General features: G+C 42.8%; 2 protein-coding genes across 2 annotated transcripts in view; both read left to right on the top strand.

The window, feature by feature from the left end:
* ADAMTS10 (ADAM metallopeptidase with thrombospondin type 1 motif 10) overlaps nucleotides 1–11,921 on the top strand; it is a 69,675-nt gene extending 57,754 nt beyond the window's left edge. Inside the window, exons 22-25 of the mRNA XM_083363302.1 lie at nucleotides 2,190–2,394; nucleotides 6,039–6,215; nucleotides 8,071–8,227; nucleotides 9,856–11,921. Coding sequence (XP_083219428.1) covers nucleotides 2,190–2,394; nucleotides 6,039–6,215; nucleotides 8,071–8,227; nucleotides 9,856–9,965 — 649 coding nt within the window. The 3' untranslated portion in view covers nucleotides 9,966–11,921. The remainder of the gene's footprint in view (nucleotides 1–2,189; nucleotides 2,395–6,038; nucleotides 6,216–8,070; nucleotides 8,228–9,855) is intronic.
* Nucleotides 11,922–18,053: 6,132 nt separating this feature from the next.
* The window catches only part of MYO1F (myosin IF), a gene marked incomplete at its 5' end in the record, with an annotated part of 85,880 nt that continues 82,810 nt past the window's right edge, over nucleotides 18,054–21,123 (top strand). The window contains one exon of the mRNA XM_083363221.1: nucleotides 18,054–18,213. Coding sequence (XP_083219347.1) covers nucleotides 18,211–18,213 — 3 coding nt within the window. The remainder of the gene's footprint in view (nucleotides 18,214–21,123) is intronic.

Here is a 21,123-nt window from a genome sequence, read left to right as displayed (position 1 = left end):
TCGGGGGATGCCGTAATAGTCACAAATGTGAAGAATAGTCCTAAGTCACTTTTTTCAGTGTTGTTGTAATTTGAACGGTCACTAAACAAACATTTGTAGGTCAAGGACTACAAGTACTTTTACATACACATCTATGTTGCATTTGCATCTGAAGCATTGTGCACAGTTCAAATTGCTACATTTAAAAAAAGACGATATAAAGGAAAACGTGGAGAAATCCAAAAGGATCGAGGGGCTTGAAAAGCATGCCAGAAAAAAACTAAACTGCTGTGGATTTTAGGGATGCTGAGAAAAACAAGAGAGGGCATGATTACGGAATATAAAACAATGCGTGGTGTGGATAGGGAGGGGTTTTTCTCTCGCTATCACTCCAGGACTGAGGTTTATTCATTCCACTAAGCTGACTGGAAGGGCGTTTAGAATAAACCAGGGGTGTCAAACTCAATTTCATTGAGGGCCGCATCAGCATTGCAGTTGCCCTCTGGGGGCTGGGTGGGTGTGGCCAGGGTGGGCGTGGACTACTGGGTGGGCGTGGCTAGAGTGCATATGGTCTGGGTGGGCGTGGCCAGCTCTACCTCGTTCGCATCAAGGGTGCCTATGGGGGCCTGGGCAGGAGTGGGACAGATCTGAGGGTCTCTGGCAGAAGGAGGGTCTCTGGGCCAGGGCCAAGGCAGTGGAGGCCGTTCCCTCACTGTTTCCAGGATGGCTTTGCGGGCCACATGAAACCACTTCGCGGGCCGGATCCGGCCCCCGGGCCTTGTGTTTGACATGTCTGGAATAAACAAACCAAAGTTGTTATTCACACAATGCACTGGTCACCTATGGAATTCATTAGCACAAGATGTGGAGATGGCCAGTAATCTGAATAGTTTTAAAAGAAGCTTGGATAAATTCAAAGAGGACAGGTTCATCCAGATGTGTTAGCCCTGGAGTCAATGTTACCTGTGCACTGGGGATAAATTGACTCCAAGCCTAATTGCAGGAGAATAGCATTTCTCCACGTCTTGTTTGTGAGCAACCAGAGGAACTGGGAGAAATAAAATATCGATCCAAAGGGGCTAATAGAGTACTTAGGGATTATTCTCCCACGCACACACACACACACACACAGTGGTGGGATTCAAATGTGCGAACCACCGGTTCTCTGTGTGGATGCGAACCGGCTGAATCTCACCACTCCCCCCCCATCCAGATAGCAAACACATCATTATGTAACAGAAGCACATAATGGTTCTCTCTCTCTCTCTCTTTCTCTTTGTGTGTGTGCTTGTGCATGCGTTTGTGTGTTTGTGCATGTGTGTTGGCATCCATCTTTTTCATTCTCCAGCCCCTAAAAAGGAGACCCAGAGACTATCAATTCCTTCCCTACATCCTTTTCCTCTTATTTCTGAACTACAGAATAGATCATTAAGGGGGGGGGAACTCCACTGTGTGCATTTGATATCCACACAAATCCATATAGACTCAGAGGACCCATATCTGCCTCTTACCTATTTCTGCAAAGTACGGGTAGTCCTCAACTTACAACAGTTCATTTAGTGACTGTTCAAACTTACAATGGCACTGAAAAAAGTGACTTACAGCCGTTTTTCACCCTTAGGACAGTTGCAGCTTCCCCGTGGTCATGTGATCAAAATTCGGGCACTTGGAAACTGGCATGTATTTATGACAGTTGCAGTGTCCCGGGGGTCACGTGATTACCTTTTGCATCCTTCTGACAAGCACAGTCAGTGGGAAAGCCAGATTCACTTAACAACCGTGTTAATAACTTAACAACTGCAGTGATTCACTTAACAACTGTGGCAAGGAAGATGATAAAATGGAGCAAAACTCACTTAGCAAATATCTCACTTCGCAACAGAAACTTTTGGCTCCGTTGCGGTCATACGTAGATTGTACCAAGTGAATCTGGAGACAAGGATATGTTGTGTACCCTTACAGTGAGAAGAATCCATTACATCAGATAGTCAGGGAAATTAAATTAATTAAATGAAGATTAGATTATTTAAAGCTGAATTTAAGGCTGTGGAAGATAGCTGGTCAGGTCAATTAATACATTTTTTTTTTTGGAGTGCCCATCACACACCATCTCCCGTTACATTATCTAAAAGTGCAATGAGTTTCAAATTTAGGCGGGATTAATTTTAACGAAGCCCTTATTTTGCTTTCTGTTTCCCATTCTCAACTAGTTGGGTGGTCGGGAACTGGTCCGAATGCAGTCGCAGCTGTAATCAGGGAGTGCGGACCCGAAGCGTGATCTGTCAGCGCAAAATCTCCACAACAGAGGAGAAAACTCTGGATGATTCCTCTTGCAACCTGCCACGGCCTCATGTGCTGGAACCCTGTAATAATCACACGTGTCCTCCAGAATGGGTAGCCCTCGATTGGTCTGAGGTAATGGCCCTCCTCTTCCTCATCCTCTTATCTTCCAATTTTATTCGTTCAGTCATCAGTCAGTCCATCTGTCAATCAATTTAGCTTTTCTCTACGTTTCTGCTCAACGGCAGCTTACAGAAATAAAAAGTAGAACACGAAAGAGAAAAACTGAATGCTATTAATACTAAGGGAAGTAACAAAAGCCTGGAATAAGGGCTGCATCTTCACAAATACCCAATAGGCAGCAAGTGTAGGGAGTTACTGTCAGGTAATCCTTGACTTACAACCATTTGTTTATGACCGCTCAAAGTTACAACAGCACTGAAAAAAGTAACCGATGGCCAGTTTTCACACTAATGAGGGTTGCAGCATCCTCATGGTCACATGACCAAGATTGCTTGGCGACGGGTATGTATTTATGACAATTGCAATGTCCCGGGAAATCATGTGATCACCATTCCCAGTGGCTTCTGACCAGCAAAGTCAATGGAGGAAGCCAGTTTTGCTTAACAACCAAATGATTCACTTAACAACTGCAGTGATTCGGCTAACAGCTATGACAAAAAAAAGGGTGTAAAAGGAAACACGACTCACTTAAGAACTGTCTTGCTTATGTTCTGTACCAGCCTAGTACCGGCCCTGCAGAAAAGGCAGGGACAACCCCTTTACAAACGGCAAGAGGCTGGAACTAAGCCTGCCAAATTTATTAACGTAAAACAGAGCAAAACAAGACACGAACCATGAAACAGGAGCTATTCAAACGGTTGCCTTCAGCAAACCAGCCCTCCCACACATTCCCCTTTTAAACAGTTCAGGGCGTGGCTTCTCTCTGCCTCCTTCCAAGGTGCCCCATTGCCTTCCTCTGTTTACTCCTGATTGACTGCCTCCTGCGTCGGGCGTCCTTGAACAGGGCCAGCTGTGGGTCATCTTCATCCACGCTGTCAGGCTCACACAGCTGGGTCTGCGTCGTGACCAGATGGGAGGGGCCTGGCTGAGGGCTCTGCGGAGCCTCAATACTATCCTCAGCAAGCTCTCCAACTCCCCCCTCCTCCTTCTCTGAATCGTCCGACCCAACTGCCAAACCCACAGGCTGACCCTGAATCACAACAGCTTAGCAACAGAAATTTGGGGCTCAATTATCAGAAGTCAAGGACTACCTGACTTTTCCTAAGGGAATGTTACACAGTTTGGGAGCAGTGCAGAATCCTCTCCCATGTGGGCCAGAAAGATGGTTCCTAGAGAGCAGAAAAGCCTCTTCAGTTGAACAGGTTCATGACAAGGGAATTCTGTCTCTTGGGTAGTCACTCCTAAGCACTTTAGGACTTTAAAGGTCGAGAGATCATGCCAGACAAATCTTATTGTATTCTTTGACCAGGTGACAAAATTAGTAGACCAGAGGCATTTGATAAAGTAGACCACAACCTACTACTTGATAAGATAGGAAAATGTGGGTTAGATAGCATCAACCGTAGATGAATTTGTAGCTGGCTGACCGGCTGTACTCAGCGTGTGGTCCTCAATGGAACTGCATCTACATGGAGGGAAATGTGTAGTGGGGTGCCCCAGAGCTCTGTTCTAGGCCCAGTACTCTTCATCATCTTCATCAGTGACCTGGATGAGGGGACAGATGGAGAACTCATCAAATTTGCAGACAACACCAAGATAGGCTTAAGATACAGAAGGAGCTTGACAGACTTGAACATTGGGCGCTATCTAACAAAATGAAATTCAGTGGTGTAAAAAAGATGTTGAGACTCTAGAAAGAGTACAGAGAAGAGCAACAAAGGTGATCAGGGGACTGGAGGCTAAAACAAGGAATGGTTGCTGGAATTGGGTATATCCAGTTTAATGAAGAGAAGGATGAGGGGGGACAGGATAGCAGTGTTCCAATATCTCAGGGGTTGCCATAAAGAAGAGGGAGTCAAGCTATTCTCCAAAGCACCTGAGGGCAGGACAAGAAGCAATGGATGGAAACTAATCAAGGAGAGAAGCAATCTAGAACTAAGGAGAAACTTCCTGACAGTTAGAACAATTAACCAGTGGAATAACCTGCCTCCAGAAGTTGTGAATGCTCCAACACTGGAAGTTTTTAAGAAGAGATTGGACAACCATTTGTCTGAAATGGTATAGGTTTCCTGCCTGAGCAGGGGGTTGGACTAGATGACCTCCAAGGTACCTTCCAACTTTATGGTTGTTGTTGTTGTTGTTCCCTTCAGTTGTGCCCCCTAATTAACAACCAGGAGAGAATTCCAGTACAGGTAGTCCTCGACTTACAACCACAATTGGAACCAGAATCTCCAGTGCTAGGCAAGGCAGTTTGTTAAGTGGGTTGTGCCTGATTTTACAGCCTTTTTTGCCAAAGTTCTACAGTGAATCACTGCAGCTGTTAAATGAATCTGGCTTCCCCCATTGATTTTGCTTTTCGGAAGCTGACTGGAAAAGATGCAAATGGTGATCACGTGACCCTGGGATACACAACTGTTGTAAAATTATGTGCTCAAATTTTGATCCCATGACCATGGGGATTGCAACGATGGTCATAAATGCAGACTGATCATAAGTCACTTTTCTCAGTGCTGTTGTTACTGCAGGTGGTTGATAAATAAATGGTTGTAAGTCAAGGACTACTTGCACTAGGCATTCTAATATATCTGTACCTTGTAGTGGCTAACTGCCCCACGTTTCTTAACCTTAGAACCCTTAAGAGGTGTAGAGCAACTCATTCCTTCAGTCAGCATACTTAAAACTGCTAAGACTGAAAAACACTGGTCTTGTTTTGTGCACTTACAGTTCCTGGACATATTTCAAGGGCAGTTCTATCTTGCACACTAGACTAGTTAGGATGAGAAGAAGCCAGGCTACTGAGATCTGATCATCTCAGGAATAGCTTGCAGCTATGGCTTGCAATAATTATTTGAGCCTAATGGCAAACACCGTGGTTACCATCCATAACTCCAGTAATAGCTAAGGTGCTTTGGATTGAAGTAGATGCTGTACATAAGACAATGGTTCTCAACCTGTGGGCCACGGTTGGAGGGGGGGGCAATGTCATCACAGAGGGTCCATGAAGTCTTGAAGAAGTGTTATGATTTAAATCTTAAGTCTTGGGGGTCAGTGAGCATGGTCTGTGGCCACAAAAGGTATTTAAAGTGGGTCCATGGTGAAGAAAAGGTTGAGAACCACTGACATAAGATATTTGACCAAAATTGTGTTGACCCTTGTTCAAGTCCATACAGTTCTTCAGATGACTTTGGCCCAACCATTCTGTCTCCCAGGCCAAATTATCTCAGAGGGTTGTTGCGAAGAGGAGGAGGGAGAAATTGTACATTACTTTGAGGTCTTAGAAGACACACAAGCTATAAATCTAATGAATAAATAATAAATAACTTCCAGGAAAGCCTCTGAGTTGTCCTCAAGTGCCATGTGTATTAGATGTTAGGTTCATGTCTACCCCTGTTTGTGTTATAAAATAATTTTGCTGGCTCTAGCAGGAAACAAACAATGTGTTAGATTCCACTTTCTGCCAAACTTGGTGTAAAGTCACAACATCCACACCCAAGACAATTTAAGTGATTTATTTTCCACTACTCCAGAGGTTGTAAAACAGCATGGGAAATGCAACAAATCACAACCAGTAAATGCATTTTTCCTTCCTTGTGTAGTGCACTCCAAATTGTGGACCTGGTTTCCGTCATCGCGTTGTCCTTTGCAAAAGTGGTGACCATCGTGCCACACTGTCTACCTCCCAGTGTCATGAAAGCTCTAGACCCCCAAACACCATAAGATGTAGTCTTCGGCGCTGTCCACCCCCGCGGTGGGTCACTGGTGAATGGGGAGAGGTACACAAAGTTTATTTTTCTCCTACAGTTTTAAAGCATTAGTCAATAATTGCTCAAGAGGCATGTCTATGGAGATTCTCAGCCATCCAGGTCATGGTTGTCCCAAAGGTGCTTTTTCACGAGGCAACTGGGCTTTCTATTTTTCTCTTTGAAGTTGTTTCGCTTCTCATCCAAGAAGCTTCTTCAGCTCTGACTGGATGGTGGGGAACGGAAGGATTTATACTCCTGTGTTGTATCTCCGGTCTACAACACAGTCCTTTCAACAGTTCCAAGAAGGCTCCACACCCATTTGCACCACTCAGGTGACCCCAACGACACAGACAAGCCTCCCGGTGGCCTCAATGACTCTCTCAAAGAATGCAAATGACCAGCTGTCTGCAAGGAGTATAAATCTTTCCATTCCAGTCAGAGCTGAAGAAGCTTCTGGGATGAGAAGCGAAACGTCTTCAAAAAGAAAGGAAAAAAGTCCCGTTGCCTCATGGAAAAGCACCTTTGGAACGTTCAAGAGGCATAAGTACCTTGGGGAGCACCTGCGGCCGGCGTCAACTTCCCTCCGCCCAGTGCGCTCCCACAGAGAGGGCCTCAGGGTGCCACCGGTCAAAGAATGTCGACTGGTGGCCCCCAGGGGGAGGGTGTTCTCTGTGGGCGCGCCGGATTTATGGAACCATCTTCCGGTCGAGCTCCGGATGGCGCCTGACCTCCGCTCCTTCCGGCGCGATCTCAAAACCTACCTTTTTGAACAAGCTGGCCTGGCCTGATGGGATGGGGTTGGGTTTTATTAATCTGTTTTAATCTATTTTTTAATGTGTTCTAACTTATTCATGGGCATTTGTTTAATCGTTTTTAATTTTTGTATCTTGTTTTTTAATATGTATTGCCCTGTTCACCGCCCTGAGTCCTTCGGGAGAAGGGCGGTATACAAATTAAATTATTAATAATAATAATAAGTACAGCATGCTGGGGACCCTGAATCCAAGACAGTAAGCCGGGAGAAGTAGCTATCAAAAGCTGATCTGCCACACTGATTGGTTTTAATATAAGATGATATCCTTTGAGGTCCATTTTTGTCAAACGTAACTGAAGAACAGTTATGTATTCAGGTAAACAAGTCAAGGCAAGTTCACCAAATCAGCCTTTTATGCATCCAGAGATTAATAGTGTCTGAATCGGAAGGGCCAAGGAGAGGGAGGGTGATGAAAGTGTTAAGGACTCAGCTGATCTAAAGCTCATTTGCCATACTGATCGATTTTAATCTAAGATGAAATCCTTTGAGATCCATTTTTCCCCCTCAAAAGTAACTGAATTAGCTCAGAACTAACCCTTCCATTCCCCACCACCACCATCCAGTCAGAACTGATGAAGCTTCTTGGATGAGAAGTAAAAGGTCTTCTTCCTCAAGGAAATACTGTAACATAGTCCAGTTGCCTTTTGGGGGTGGGGGGAAAGCCCCTTTGAGACAACCATGACCTGGATGACTGAGAATCTCCACAGACACACATTTGCAATGTTGTGAAGGTTGAGAAACACTGCTCAAGGCACAGCAAAAGGCTGTGCTTCAAACTCAAGTTAATAGATCTGTTATTTTGGTTTAGCCCGATTTCTGCAGTTCGAAAGCACGTAAAAATGCAAGTAGAAAAATAGGGACCACTACGGTGGGAAGGTAACAGCGTTCCGTGCGCCTTTGGCGTCTAGTCATGCCGGCCACATGACCACGGAGACGTCCTCGGACAAGCGCTGGCTCTTCGGCTTTGAAACAGAGATGAGCACCGGCCCCTATAGTCGGAAACGACTAGCACGCATGTGCGGGGGAACCTTTACCTTTACCTTACTTGCATCTACCTTATCTTTCCTGCAGTGCTCTGGGCAGTGCAGTTTTGGCCAGCAAAGGCGTTCTGTCCAGTGCATGACCTACACAGGACAACCATCCAGTGAATGTGTGGAAGCCCTGAAGCCCTCAGCCATGCAACAGTGTGAAAGCAAGTGTGATTCTGGACTGACAGAAAACCCTGAAGGTACCCTATATGTCATGGAATGATTTGCAAGTGGAGCAAAGAACTTACCCTTTGAAATGGCTGAATGGCTCAAGTCTGTTGTTCAGATTCTGGACTGCAATGTGGCTCAGAAGCCTGAAACCACAGACCGCCAAATGTGGATTTGGCCTGGGGAACTGTTGGCGAAGGGAACACGTAGTGGGAGATCTACCAAGCAGTTCCCAAAAATCCAGCCATGTTGGGGATCTTTTTTTAACCACAGAGCATTACAGTGAGATGAAGGCTTTTTTTGCATACCAAAAGCACACTTCAATTTAGAGGTGTCCAACCTTGGCAACTTTAAGACATGTGGACTTCAGCTCCCAGAATTCCCCAGTCAGCATGAATTCTGGGAGTTTACACATCATAAAGCTGCCAAGGTTAGATACCCCTGCTTTAGTTGTTGGGTTCCCCTCCCCCCCCAGGCCCCACCCCAGGATTTAAGGGCTGCAGGAATGGAGGCTCTGTGTGTGTGTGTGTGTGTGTGTGTGTGTGTGTGTGTGTGTGTGTGTGTGTGTGTGACATGATGATATCAGACAAAGGAGAGTTAGAATATTTGGCTTTTCTCATTTTCTGAGGCACAGAGTTTCAGGTAATATAAGTAGTATCATATAAGTAGCATCCGAAGCATCTAAAAGCCAGTAATAAAAGGGCATTGGAGGACCACGGGTGATTCATCCTTGATGTGCAGTTTAGCATTCTATCTGAACTTTGCCCTTATGGTTCGGTCACCAAGCTACGGTTAAACTATACTCAAGTTTAGCATGTTATATGGACACCAATGATTAGTTTTGTGGAGTTCTTGATGCTGTTAAAGCTTGGTTGTTTACTTGCAGGCCTTTCATTACCCATCTAGGTAACATCATCAGTGTGAGGGATTGTGGAGTTTGTGCCTCTTTATATATTGCAGCTTGCCCTGCAGTTTTGTTAGGGTGTGGTTTCTTCCTTGGTGGTTCCTTGATTAATATATCATCTTCTGGCTTATTGTTTATCTGGTTTTAGTCCCTGCTTATCTGTACGTTGACTGCTGGAGGAAATGTGTTCTGATCTTTTCGTTTCCTTCCTAGACTTTTTAGTATCCCTTTTGAATGGTGTGTGAACGTGGTGTATCTCTATAAGATAAAAGAGTAGAACACCAGACAAACAATCAGGCAGAGAACAATACTCTAAACAAGGAACCACCAAGGAGGAAACCACACCCCACCACAACTGGCAGAGCAAGTAACTACAGTGGTGCTTAAAAGTTTGTGAAACTGTGTGAATTTTCAAAATCCCTGCATAAATATTAATTAAAATGTGTTCTTTTCTACCCAAGTACTAAAACTAGATAAAAGAGCCCAATTAAATACGTTAGAAACATTATATTTGCTCATTTGTTGAGGAAAATTATCCAGCTACATGTATAAAGAGACAGCGATTCCCACTCTCACTCACACTGATGAAATCATCTTGTTGGGTAATAAAATGTCTGCAATTAAACAACCACAGAAAGCACCCAGGACTGGACTCCACAGTTCAACCCCGTGCTACAAATATTCTCTTCTATCAGAATGACTCATTCATTGTTTCTCTCTGTCTCTCTCTTTCCTTCTCTCCCTTTCCTTCTCCAGAATGCAAAGATGTCAACAAGGTTGCCTATTGTCCTTTGGTGCTGAAAGCTAAGTTCTGTAGTCGGTCATACTTCCGACAGATGTGTTGCAAAACCTGCCAGGGCCATTAAACGGATATGTGTCCATTCGGAACTGCAGGAAGACTGGAAAGGGCCAGGAGGGGGAGGAGTCAGCTGCACCCTTTCCCCACCTCCACCTGCTCTTTCCCCCAAGATCATCGGTGAAAAAGCCAGCCCCGTAGGCTTTGGTGCTTCCAGAAGCCAAAGAAAATATCTATCTTCCCCATTGGTTGAGGACCGCTATTAAACCACTGCTGAAACGTGCACTGAGGCAGACAGTGGCAAATCAGGCTAGGCTGTACTACACAGAGGCAGGAAGCAGTCAGAATGGGTGGGGGAGCACATTTAAGCGCATTACTTGAAATGCTAAACATTTGTATTTATTTTATTACACAGCTGGGTACCATGATTGCTGGCCAACTGCACTATCGTAACTATAAACCCCCCACTGCCTAACAGGGAAGGAAATTCAAGTCAACCAGCACCTCATCTACACGTTTTAGATTTTGCCCCCAAAAGCAGTGCCTGAAATTTCCTCATACGTAGCACCGCCTTACAGGCAAGCCTTTGGCAGGGTTACAGATTAAGGTAGATAAAAGAACCGAAGAGAGAAGCGGATGGAATCACAAACCAATAACCCAAATGGCAGGGGAAAATGTTCCTCAGCCTTGGGAACTTGTAAGATGCCTGGACTTCAGTTCCCAGAATTCTCCAGCCAGCATGCAATCCCAGTACTTGGCTGGCAGGCATGGCCAGCTGGAGAATTCTGGGCGTTGGAAGTCCGCACGCCTTCAAATTCCCAAGGTTGAAAAATCCTGTAGAACAGAAATCATTGATATTTTTTCTTCTACATAACACAAGAAATCCCATAAAATCCACTTGGTTTGTGAGTTTGATCTTGTTTTAGCTTTGTAAAAGAAGGGGGGGAAAAACAAACGAATGACCTCCGAGGTCTCTTCCGACTCTTGTTATTCTGTATTCCCAATTTCCTTACGTGCATTGGAACGTGCGCGAGGAATTCTAGTGTTTGTTTTTTTTCAAATATAAAAAGTTCAGTCGCCATCTTTTAATATCACAAAGTGAATTTTAGCAGCCAAAATACATATTATGAGGAAAGGAAGATCCTACGGTAATTGTTCATCTGGTTTTTAATTTGTTTGCGAATACCTTGAATCTGTGCCAAATGTAGTTTTCTTTCTAAGGTGCACGTCTCAATGATATTTGTTGTGATTTTTCCATCCCCTTATCACTCACTTAAATCCCTAGCTTTGCAACTGAGAGTAACAATAATTGGTGCTATGATTTCATTGTAACATCACTTTAGCTTATTTTTATTCTAAGTAATAGGGTGGTCATTTTTTTTCTGCCACGGATTCAGATGTAACACTATTATCCATGGGTTTTTTTAAAAAAATTTGTTTTGGTTGCAGGAATGGCTTCTTTATGTGACGTGGAGTGTGTATGTATGAAAGCCCTGTATGTTTTATTATGTTTTATTATTATTTGAAAAATGTTCAAGGCAAATACTGCTCAAATAGAATTCTGAGTCACATTCCACTTTAATTTCCAATTTTTTTAAAAAAAAATCATTTATAAACCATAGTTTCAAATGCTTTCATTCATCCACCTTTCCTCCCTATTATCAATCTTCCTACTATATATGGACATAAAATAAAATGCTTTTTTAAAAAAATATATGTCATGTGCAACTATATTGATTATGTTTGTGTAGTGTTTTGCCAATCCATTGTAGCATTTCCAAATACTACACAAATAGAATCATGATATACATAGAGCAGCAATCTTCATTTTTTAAAACTGTATACATGCAGATAATTATATATTGCTAGGATACATAAGACAAAATCAAAATAGACTGTAATTTTCAGTTTCTCTGATGCTTATTTTTATAATTCGGTCAATTTTATTTGACTCATTTTCTGTCTTTCATTTTTCTGTTATTTTTATTTGTAAACTTTACTACTTCCAAACAATGTTTTTTTTTAAAAAAAATACACTAACATTTGATAAATTTCTTTGAACATCTACATTTGTTTGCAAATGTATAAAGTATAAGGTTTTGCAAGCAATTTCCCCTATTGCATTTTTCTATATTACTTTCCAGAGATGCATTCTGAATGAAACATTTTTCCAGTATTTTCGATGATCATCAAGCTGCATGGCTCAGAAAAAATACAGTTTTCACAACCGGGAATTAGCTCTTGAACTTCTTTTCCATCCCTAATCACGACTCGGATCGCGTGTGTGCAAATGTGTTTGTGTGTGCGTGCACGTTTTATCAATCCATACATCTGCACATTTTTAATTGTTGACCTTGTACTGAATGGTCTTAGGGGCAAAAAAACCCACTTTAGATAATAATAAGTATTTATTAGATCACATATTTTAAAGATGGTAAGCCAGTCCTATGGCGTTGATTCTGCTGCAGGGAATTCCATCCTGCTTGCATCATGTATAGGTAGGTCCTCCCACTTATGAACATTGCAGTGTCACCCCAGTCACAAGCTCAAACTTTGGTCTCTTAGCAACTGGCATGTATTTATGACGGTTGCAATGTCCCGGGGTCATGTGGTCGCCATTTGCAAACTTTCCCAGCCAGCTTCCAACAAGCAAAGTCAGTGAGGAAAGCCAGATTCACTTAACAAAGAAGCTTCTAAAATTGGGCCCAACTCACTAAGCAACTTCAACTTAGCGTGGAAGTTCCGGTCCCAAGTGTGGTCATAAATCAAGACTACCTACCTGTATTCTAGGTGTAGAGATAGAAAAGCAGAAAGCTGCTTTAACCACTTCTCTCCTGTTTTAGAAATGCTTCCAGAGAGCATCCTGAAAGAGGAGGATTCAGATCAAAGCACAACAAAGGTAGATAAGAAAGGGGGTTTATTTGTCCCTATACCTGCATCATCCATGAAAAGGACCCCATGGAAGTCTCTAGCATTCACCTGCTCATAATCTAAGGAGGACAACCCTTAGTGGGTCTCTTCTCTCTGTGTTGAAGTCAAACTCCCCTGACCCTAAGAATTAGCATAACAAATCACCCTGAGTTGGTACCTTCCAGATATGTTGGGAAAGTGGTTTATTGTGCAAGGCTTATGTGAAATTTCACCCATCTTGTTCTATTTGTTTTTGTCTCCCCCTTAGCATTTCACCTGAAGTTAAAAAAAAAATCCGGATACAGTTCAAAGGTTAGATTGACTAGAAATGGGTAAAAAGACATATACATACACATCAAAATATTTTCAATTGTTATAAAAAAAAAATCTTCGACTTTTCAGAAGTGTTAACCCGCCTGAGGACAAATCTTTAATGTTCGGTTTGGGATTGCACTGCAATATAAGAAAATTGTTCCCGTTCTCAGGTCATTCCCGTACAAGCAAATATATACTACTCAAAAAAATAAAGGGAACACAAGATAAGACATCCTACTATTAAATACAGTACATTGTGTTGTTTAAGTGTTGCCTTTATTTTTTTGAGCAGTATATATTCTCCCAATATACAGGTAGTTTTCGCTTACTGATGCCCTTGTTTAGTGACTGTTCAAAGTTACAACCGCTGGGGAAAAACAGCTTTGCACTAATCTTCACAATCACATCCGTTGCAGCGCCCCCCCCTGCTTTGTGACCACCATTTGCGAGTTTCACAACTGACTAAAGTCAAGCAGAATTAATGGAAATGTGGAAGTGAAATTGCTAGTCGCAGTCATGTGATGTCTCACTTAACAACCACAGTGATTCGCTTAACGATGGAAACAAAAACGACACACTCTGGTGCAGTCACATGAAATTACATTTAGCCACCCCAGCACTTAGCAATTTTGCTGCCAATCCCAGTTATGCTCGGTACGTGAGGACTACCTGTAATCATTCTGCCTGATTCACAAGAGAGGTTTTAAATGAAATTTGTGATTTTATGTCTGCTCAAATAGGGAATTCTGTTCTGATGCTTGCAACAAAGTTTTTTTTGTAATTTCATATATAAATATACACAGATGTATTATTATAATTATTATAAAAATTGTTTAAAATCTTATTTCCAGGGCGAAAGCATTTGAAAGGCAAGAGAAATTACAGCATGAGTTTTATAATAAAGGGCTACCTACCAACCCAAGTTTGAGTTTATTTACTTATTCTGAATTCTGATTTCTAGAACCGCCCATCCATAGTGACTTTTAGGAATCCTTCATTCAACTGTGGAAAAGACAAACGTTACAATTTCGAGAACAGAAAAGGGCAGATTTGGAAAACTTCACTTCACAATAAGATGTAAGATTAAAATAAATATTAGGCTGTAGGGTTAAGGTTAAAGGGTCAAAGCAACTAACAAATAAATTACAGTAAAGGAAATATAGGGTTAAACATAGTGGCATCCAGATGGAGATCAAAATCTACAAGATGGCGGGCAAGACATATTGTTCCAAGCTCCACCTCTTTTGTGCATTTGTTGACATCTCATACACGCAAAAAATGGGGTGGGATTTGGATTATAGTACTGTACCCACCCTCTTGTAGTAATAATAATAATTTTTATTATAGTCACCAGCATTACAGATAAGAAACGTTTAAAAGACAATATATTACAATTATTGGTGTCATTGGACAGACAAAATGCCTAATTTTGCAGGCAGTATACTAAAATGTAGCTACATTTAAAGAAATGACTGTACTGATCTGATAACAGCAATTGTACATAGAAAAGCTCAATGTTTCCCAGGTATTTTATCAGGTGAGGTGTTATGAAGTGGGTCCACAAGTCCTTATAGAACAGACATGTCAAACACAAGGCCCGGGGGCCAGATCCGGCCCGCGAAGTGGTTTCATGTGGCCCGCGAAGCCATCCTGGAAACAGTGAGGGAACGGCCCCCACTGCCTTGGCCCTGGCCCAGAGACCCTCCTTCCGCCAGAGACCCCCAGATCTGTCCCACTCCTGCCCAGGCCCCCATAGGCACCCTTGATGCGAACGATGTAGAGATGGCCACGCCCACCCAGTAGGCCACACGCACTCTAGCCACGCCCACGCAGTAGGCCACGCCCACCCTGGCCATACCCACCCGGCCCCCTGAGGGCAACCGCAATGCTGATGTGGCCCTCAATGAAATTGAGTTTGACACCCCTGTTATAGAAAGTACACTATAGGTAAGCCTTGACTTAGGACCACAATTGAGCCCCAAATTTTTGTTGCTAAGTGAGACACTTGTTAAGTGAGTTTTGCCCCATTTTATGACTTTTCTTACCACGGTTGTTAAGTGAACTGGCTCATATTTATAACTGTTTCACTGTCCTGGGGTCATAAGAAAAATCTATGGGGATATGCAATGATTCACTTAACAACTGTGACAAGAAAGGTCGTAAAGTGGTTGAGAACTCACTTAACGACTGTCTTGCTTAGCAACCTAAATGTTGGGCTCAGTAAATATTTTGCTGATTTGGAAAGAGGAGGTTTTTTTGATTGCCCACCCTCTTGCAGATTCTCATATTCCCTAATAGGCACCCTACCTGGATGAATATTAAATAGTGTCCAGTTTTGGAACACATCCAGAAAGGGATCGTTATTGTGTACAGTAGTTTGGAAGCAAGCTAAGATTAATTAGTTGGATTATTAGCCTAGAGCAGTGATGGCAAATCTTTTAGAGACCAAGTGCCCAAACCGCAACCCAAAACCTTGGTGGAGCAGTGGGCTGATGCCTCCTTAAGTAACACCAGCTGCCTGCAATTAGTGCAGGTTCGCATCCCACCAGGCTCAAGGTTGACTCAGCCTTCCATCCTTCCGAGGTAGGTAAAATGAGGACCCAGATTGTTGGGGGCAATAAGCTGACTTTGTAAAAATGCCGCTTGGGGGGGTGGGCAAAAGCCCTAATAAGCAGGTATATACATAGAATGAAAGCTATTGCTAAGCACATTGTACTTTAGATTGTAAGCCACCCTGAGTCTTCGGAGAAGGGCGGGATATAAATGGGATTTAAAAAAAACCCACTTATTTATTGCAAAGTGCCAGGGCCACGTCAGCATTGTGGTGCCCTCTGGGAGGGCGGGGGTGTGGCCCACTGGGTGGGCGTGGCCAGGGTGGTCACAGCAGACTGGGTGGGTGTGGCGGCATGGCCATCTTGATGCTCTAACACCTCTACTTGAGCTTGCCAGCCGGCCATTTTGCCTGCTTTGTGGTGGGTGGGGTTGCTGCTCCGGGCAGTGGCAGCGGCGCCCTAAGGGACCTGTGCGAGCTGCTAGTGGCAGTGGACGTGCCCACAGAGAGGGCTCTGAGTGCCGCTTCTGGCACACATGCCATAGGTTCACCACCACTGGCCTAGAGAAAAGGTCATGAAAGCCATGATTGAAGGTTAGTTAACCTCTTGGTACAACATGTTTTCTTTCTCTTCAGACAACAGAGTTCGAACCTGTAGTGATATGTGCAAATATGCCTTTGGGAGATAGGAGGCAGAACCAGACACTGGACAACCATCATATAAAAGGTACCTTAGGAAGGGAGGTGTAAGAAGCAGTTCAGGAGGGCTCCTCTCATAAAGAAGGGGGTGAGAAGAGCTTTCAGACTTGCAAGGTTGATACTTGCCCTTATAGACAGTCCAGCAAAGAAGCACAAACAACAAATTCCAGCTCGAACTTTATTGTAAACCTACATTAACAGAATCTTGCAAGAGAATGGATGCAATTCAGGGGGGGAGGGGGAGGAATCTTGTATTACAAAATAATTGCATTGAAATGTCCAGATACTTTTATGCACTGCTTTCATGCAGGGCTTTTCAACCAGTGGTACGGGTACCACCTGTGGTACACTGGCACCTGGCAGGTGGTATGCGACTATCCTAGAGAAGTGGTAGCGGGGAGGGGAATGGGCTGAACCGGTGGCAGCACCACACAAGCCTGAGCGAGAGACGGCTGGAGCTGCAGGGCTGTCAGGGCTCAGCGGAAGCACCAGGATCAGCACCAGGCTCCAGCTGGAGCTCAGCGCTGATCCTGGCACTTCTGAGCCCGGAAGAAGCGCCGATCAGCTGGAATGTTGCAGCATCTCCAGGGTCTTGTAATTTACATTCAGATGCTTGGCAACTGATTCATATTTATGACAGTCACAGTGTCCCAGGGTCATGTGAAGTGACCAAAACCTGCTGCAACCACCCAGCAGGTGGGGGAAATAAAAACCAGACACCCCCCACCCCACCCCCACTGCCAATCCTCAACAGAAATGCTCACAACAATGAAAACCTCGGACAGGAGGAAGAGCGGGCAGGCTTGTGGCTTGGGGGGCACTTTTTTCAGTGCCATTGTAACTTCGAACAGTCACTAAGTGAACTGTTGTAAGTCGAGGACTACCTGTACTTCATCACTTTTTTCCTTTTTTTTTCTTGGTCATCAAGTTTTTGTCACCTTGCTAGGTGACTGGTGGTACTCGGATGTTGCCATATCCTAAAAGTGGTACAATGGGTGAAAAGGTTGAAAAGCCCTGCTTTAATGCACAGCCGCCGCCACCCCTGCTGTCACTGACAATTGCTGATTTTCCCAAATATTTGGAAAAGCTTTATTCAATTACTTAAAGGGATGGATTTAAGTGAAACATCTGCATTTAATTAGTAACTAAGAATTAATCAGTGGAACAACCTGCCTCCAGAAGTTGTGAATGCTCCAACACTGGAGGTTTTTAAGAAAAGACTGGACAGCCATTTGTCTGAAATGGTATAGGACAGGTTCTCCTGCCTGAGCAAGGGGTTGGACTAGAAGACCTCCAAGGTCCCTTCCAACTCTATTATTGTTGTTGTTATTGTTGTTATTATTATTTCTCAGAGAATAACTCCTTTTTAATGGACTGGATAATTAGCACAGCCTCATTTTCTTTTAAAGGACCCCCTTGGTGATAAAGTTTCATATCTGATGAGTCATTTCTGTGAAGATGATAACAACAAGGGTGTTGGGGTTTTTTTTTTTTTTCATACATCCGGATTGATTTTAGCAGAGGTGTTCCAAGACACTCATTTCATCTTATTTTGACAAGCGAGGACACAACCTCTTTTTTTTTACTTACCCAAAATACGGAAATGAAGGGGAATTAAGCAAAGGGTGTGGGGGATGGGGAATAGAGGAAGTCTACAACTGTGGTTCCATTTCAGTCTTTCTTTCTGTTGCACAAAGAGTTGTTGAAGGACACAAAGCTCGCTTGCTTGCAACTCTGCCATGTCCCCTGGGAAAACTTGGTGAATCAAGACGGTAACTGGCCCATCTTGGTGGTAGGTTAATCTTGGCCACCAAGCTGGAGAGCAGACAGGAAGAAGGCCATGGTAAGTCCCGTCAGACCAAAAAACTTGGGTGCAGAGCAGGAGGGTGAGGAATGCGTTGTATAAAATCTTGACATCCTATTTGAGCCACTTAAAAAATGGCATTAATGTCCCATCACACCTGGATAGTAAAAGACGAGGATAAGAGGGTATGTTTCCTGCAAAAATGATCCTAAACATACATGCATTGAGATTTAATATTGCCAGTCCCTTGTAAACATTTGAAAGAAATGTTCACATCTATACGACTACTGAACACCAGCTGGAAATTATATCAGGCTGAGATTTGAAGGGCCTGTTTGAAAATCCCACCCAAATCAATTGAACATTCATTTTGGATGGGAGTTATTAGAGTAAACCATAACATTATTTTGCTTTCAGAAATGTGGGGTACTGGGTGAAATTGCCTCTCCTTGTCTTGAAATATTTTTCTTTCTTTCTTTCTTTCTTTCTTTCTTTCTTTCTTTCTTTCTTTCTTTCTTTCTTTCTTTCTTTCTCTCTCTCTCTCTTTCTTTCTTTCTTTCTTTCTCTCTCTCTTTCTTTCTTTCTTTCTTTCTTTCTTTTTTCCCTAGTGACAGACAATTGTATCCTGTGTACAATTCCTCAGTTTACATCGTGTGTCTTTCAATTCTGTGATTCATTTTGATGGATAAAATAATAGAATATTCATAGATCCTCTGGGGGTTTTTTCCAGTTACTCCAATTTTTGCAAAACCAAAACATTTGGTTAAATGTTATAAGATTTGGGAGACTCTTATCACAGGAAGTTCACACCTAAAGGCTAGAATTCTGCACAATAACTAATCCAATAATTCTGAAATCTCATGAGATCAATTCCATATGATTTCAACCTTTAGAAATGAAATAAATTATTTATTAAGGGGTCGGTGAGTGGGTTCTGTGGAGGGTCTTAAAAACCATAGGCATCATGCTGTTGATCTCTGTTGCACCACTCTTAAGACTCAAGAGATGGCCATTCTTTGCCTGATGTTTCCTAAAGTATATAATAATGTTGGTCAAGAATTTCTCCAGCCAGGAATCTCCTTTTAGCTGAGTCTCAAATTTTTCCAGCCAATCAGCTGCAGATTAAGATTTTCAAAGTCAAATATATCTAGAAGACATCAAAGTGAAGGAGGCTGATGCTCCACTGCTGGAATTCTAGATCAGAAGGACTATAAACAACTGATAAATTCTTGGGTTCTTTCATCTAGTACAGCTTTTCCCAGAATGTCACTTTTGGATCCTTCCACCATGTTAAATATTGATCCTGCTGAGCGGATTAACATTCTGGAAATCACAGAGGAGACAGTCCTACACAAACTAAAAGCATTTCCAACCATTAAAAAAGGCAAATTTTATTTTGCAAAATTTAACAGCAGCCACTGGTAGAATACACCTGCTAAGAGCCTCACCATTTTAAGGTGAGAATGAAGGGGGATAAATTCCGTTGTTTCCAAGCATTCTCCTGTGAATCCAATCCTTACTGAGGTAGCTGAACTACTATATATTTGGGTTCATGAGGATTTGAATTGAGACAAGAGCTTACAAGGTGATCCAAAAATGATCCTTTGTTTAAAAAGAAAGCTTTTATTTTTAAAAAAAATCCCAAGAAAATAAACTGCTAAGACTAAGATAATTTTGTCATCCTTGTCCCTCATGTGCATCTTTTGTATTATGTCCTTGGGGGAAAAAATTTCTTTATTATTATGGTTGGATTGCAACGTAAGCCAGATGCTTAGGTTAGATTTGGCATTTTTATCCATCTATTTAGTTCTTCCAAGGCTCTGAGGAGGTGGATATTGTTGTTTGATGGCATTAAAGATATCATCACAGGATGTCAGCTGTTCCAAATAAAGCTGCCTTTTGCAATTGACTGATGGTGATTTTGTCAATGCCAGTGATGTTCCAGATGTTTCGGGATTATATCTTTGCTTTCTTTTGCCACAGTCGTTCTATTTGCAGGTCCCTATGATCTGTGATTTTCTCCAGTTTTTTTCTCTTCTCTTCTGCTGTCTCCAAGCGCTGCCACATCCAATATCCAGACTTTTTTTGTCTTTCTTATTAATTGTTAAGTCAGGAATGTTATTGGCAGTAGATTCAGTCACGTTACCTCCTCCCCTTTGTAATGAAATAGCACCACCCCAGTTTTTTCACATTGGTGAAAACTAGACCCTTAATCAATTGGATAACAAAGTCATATGAAATGCCACACATGATGCCCGAAGCTCACGTGCAATGTCAAAAAGTTCTACATCCCTCAAGGGAGTGAGGGAGTGAATCAGGGTTGTTGTTGTTTTTAAATCGAAAGAAGTAAAGTTTGGATCTGCTCTTCATACAGAGCTGCATTTTAAGGCCAGCTCTGCAAGCTAGTTTCCTGGAGCAGGCCGGGTGTGCCTTTTTGATGTTTTAATGCCTTACACAACATTGCTAGTTTAGAAATGTGATTGCTTGAGGCTGGTTTCTTGCTGGCTTTTAGTCTTTTCGAAACTGACCTGTGAAATGGCAGAGCACAACTTTCGCAAACTCCATCCTCCCCCTTCCAGCAGTTCTCCTTTTTCCCTTCCCTTTACTGAAGCTCTTCAAACCACAAGTGTCAAAACTCAGAAGAACGTGATAAATGATGCTTTGCAAGCTGCAGGCCTAACATTCTCAGTGTCCCAGTGCATCCAGGAAGGTCCTTTTGGCTTTTGGTCTGTCTGTGTCTGCATTTTGTTATCCAAATTTAACCCAGAGGTACAATTCAGTAATTTTAAGGTTTGCGGGCTATTCAGATAGACATAACAGAATGACAATAATGGAGTTGGAAGGGACCTTGGAGATGTTTCTAGTCCAACCCCTTGCTCAAGCAGGAAAACCTGTACCATTTCAGACAAAGGATTGTTGAATCTCTCCTTAAAAACTTCCAGGGTTGGA

Source organism: Vipera ursinii, assembly GCF_947247035.1.
Source record: "Vipera ursinii genome assembly, chromosome: 1".
Classification (NCBI taxonomy): domain Eukaryota; kingdom Metazoa; phylum Chordata; class Lepidosauria; order Squamata; family Viperidae; genus Vipera; species Vipera ursinii.
The sequence above is the reverse complement of the archived record's forward strand: the minus strand, read 5'-3'. Positions and strand labels throughout refer to the sequence as shown.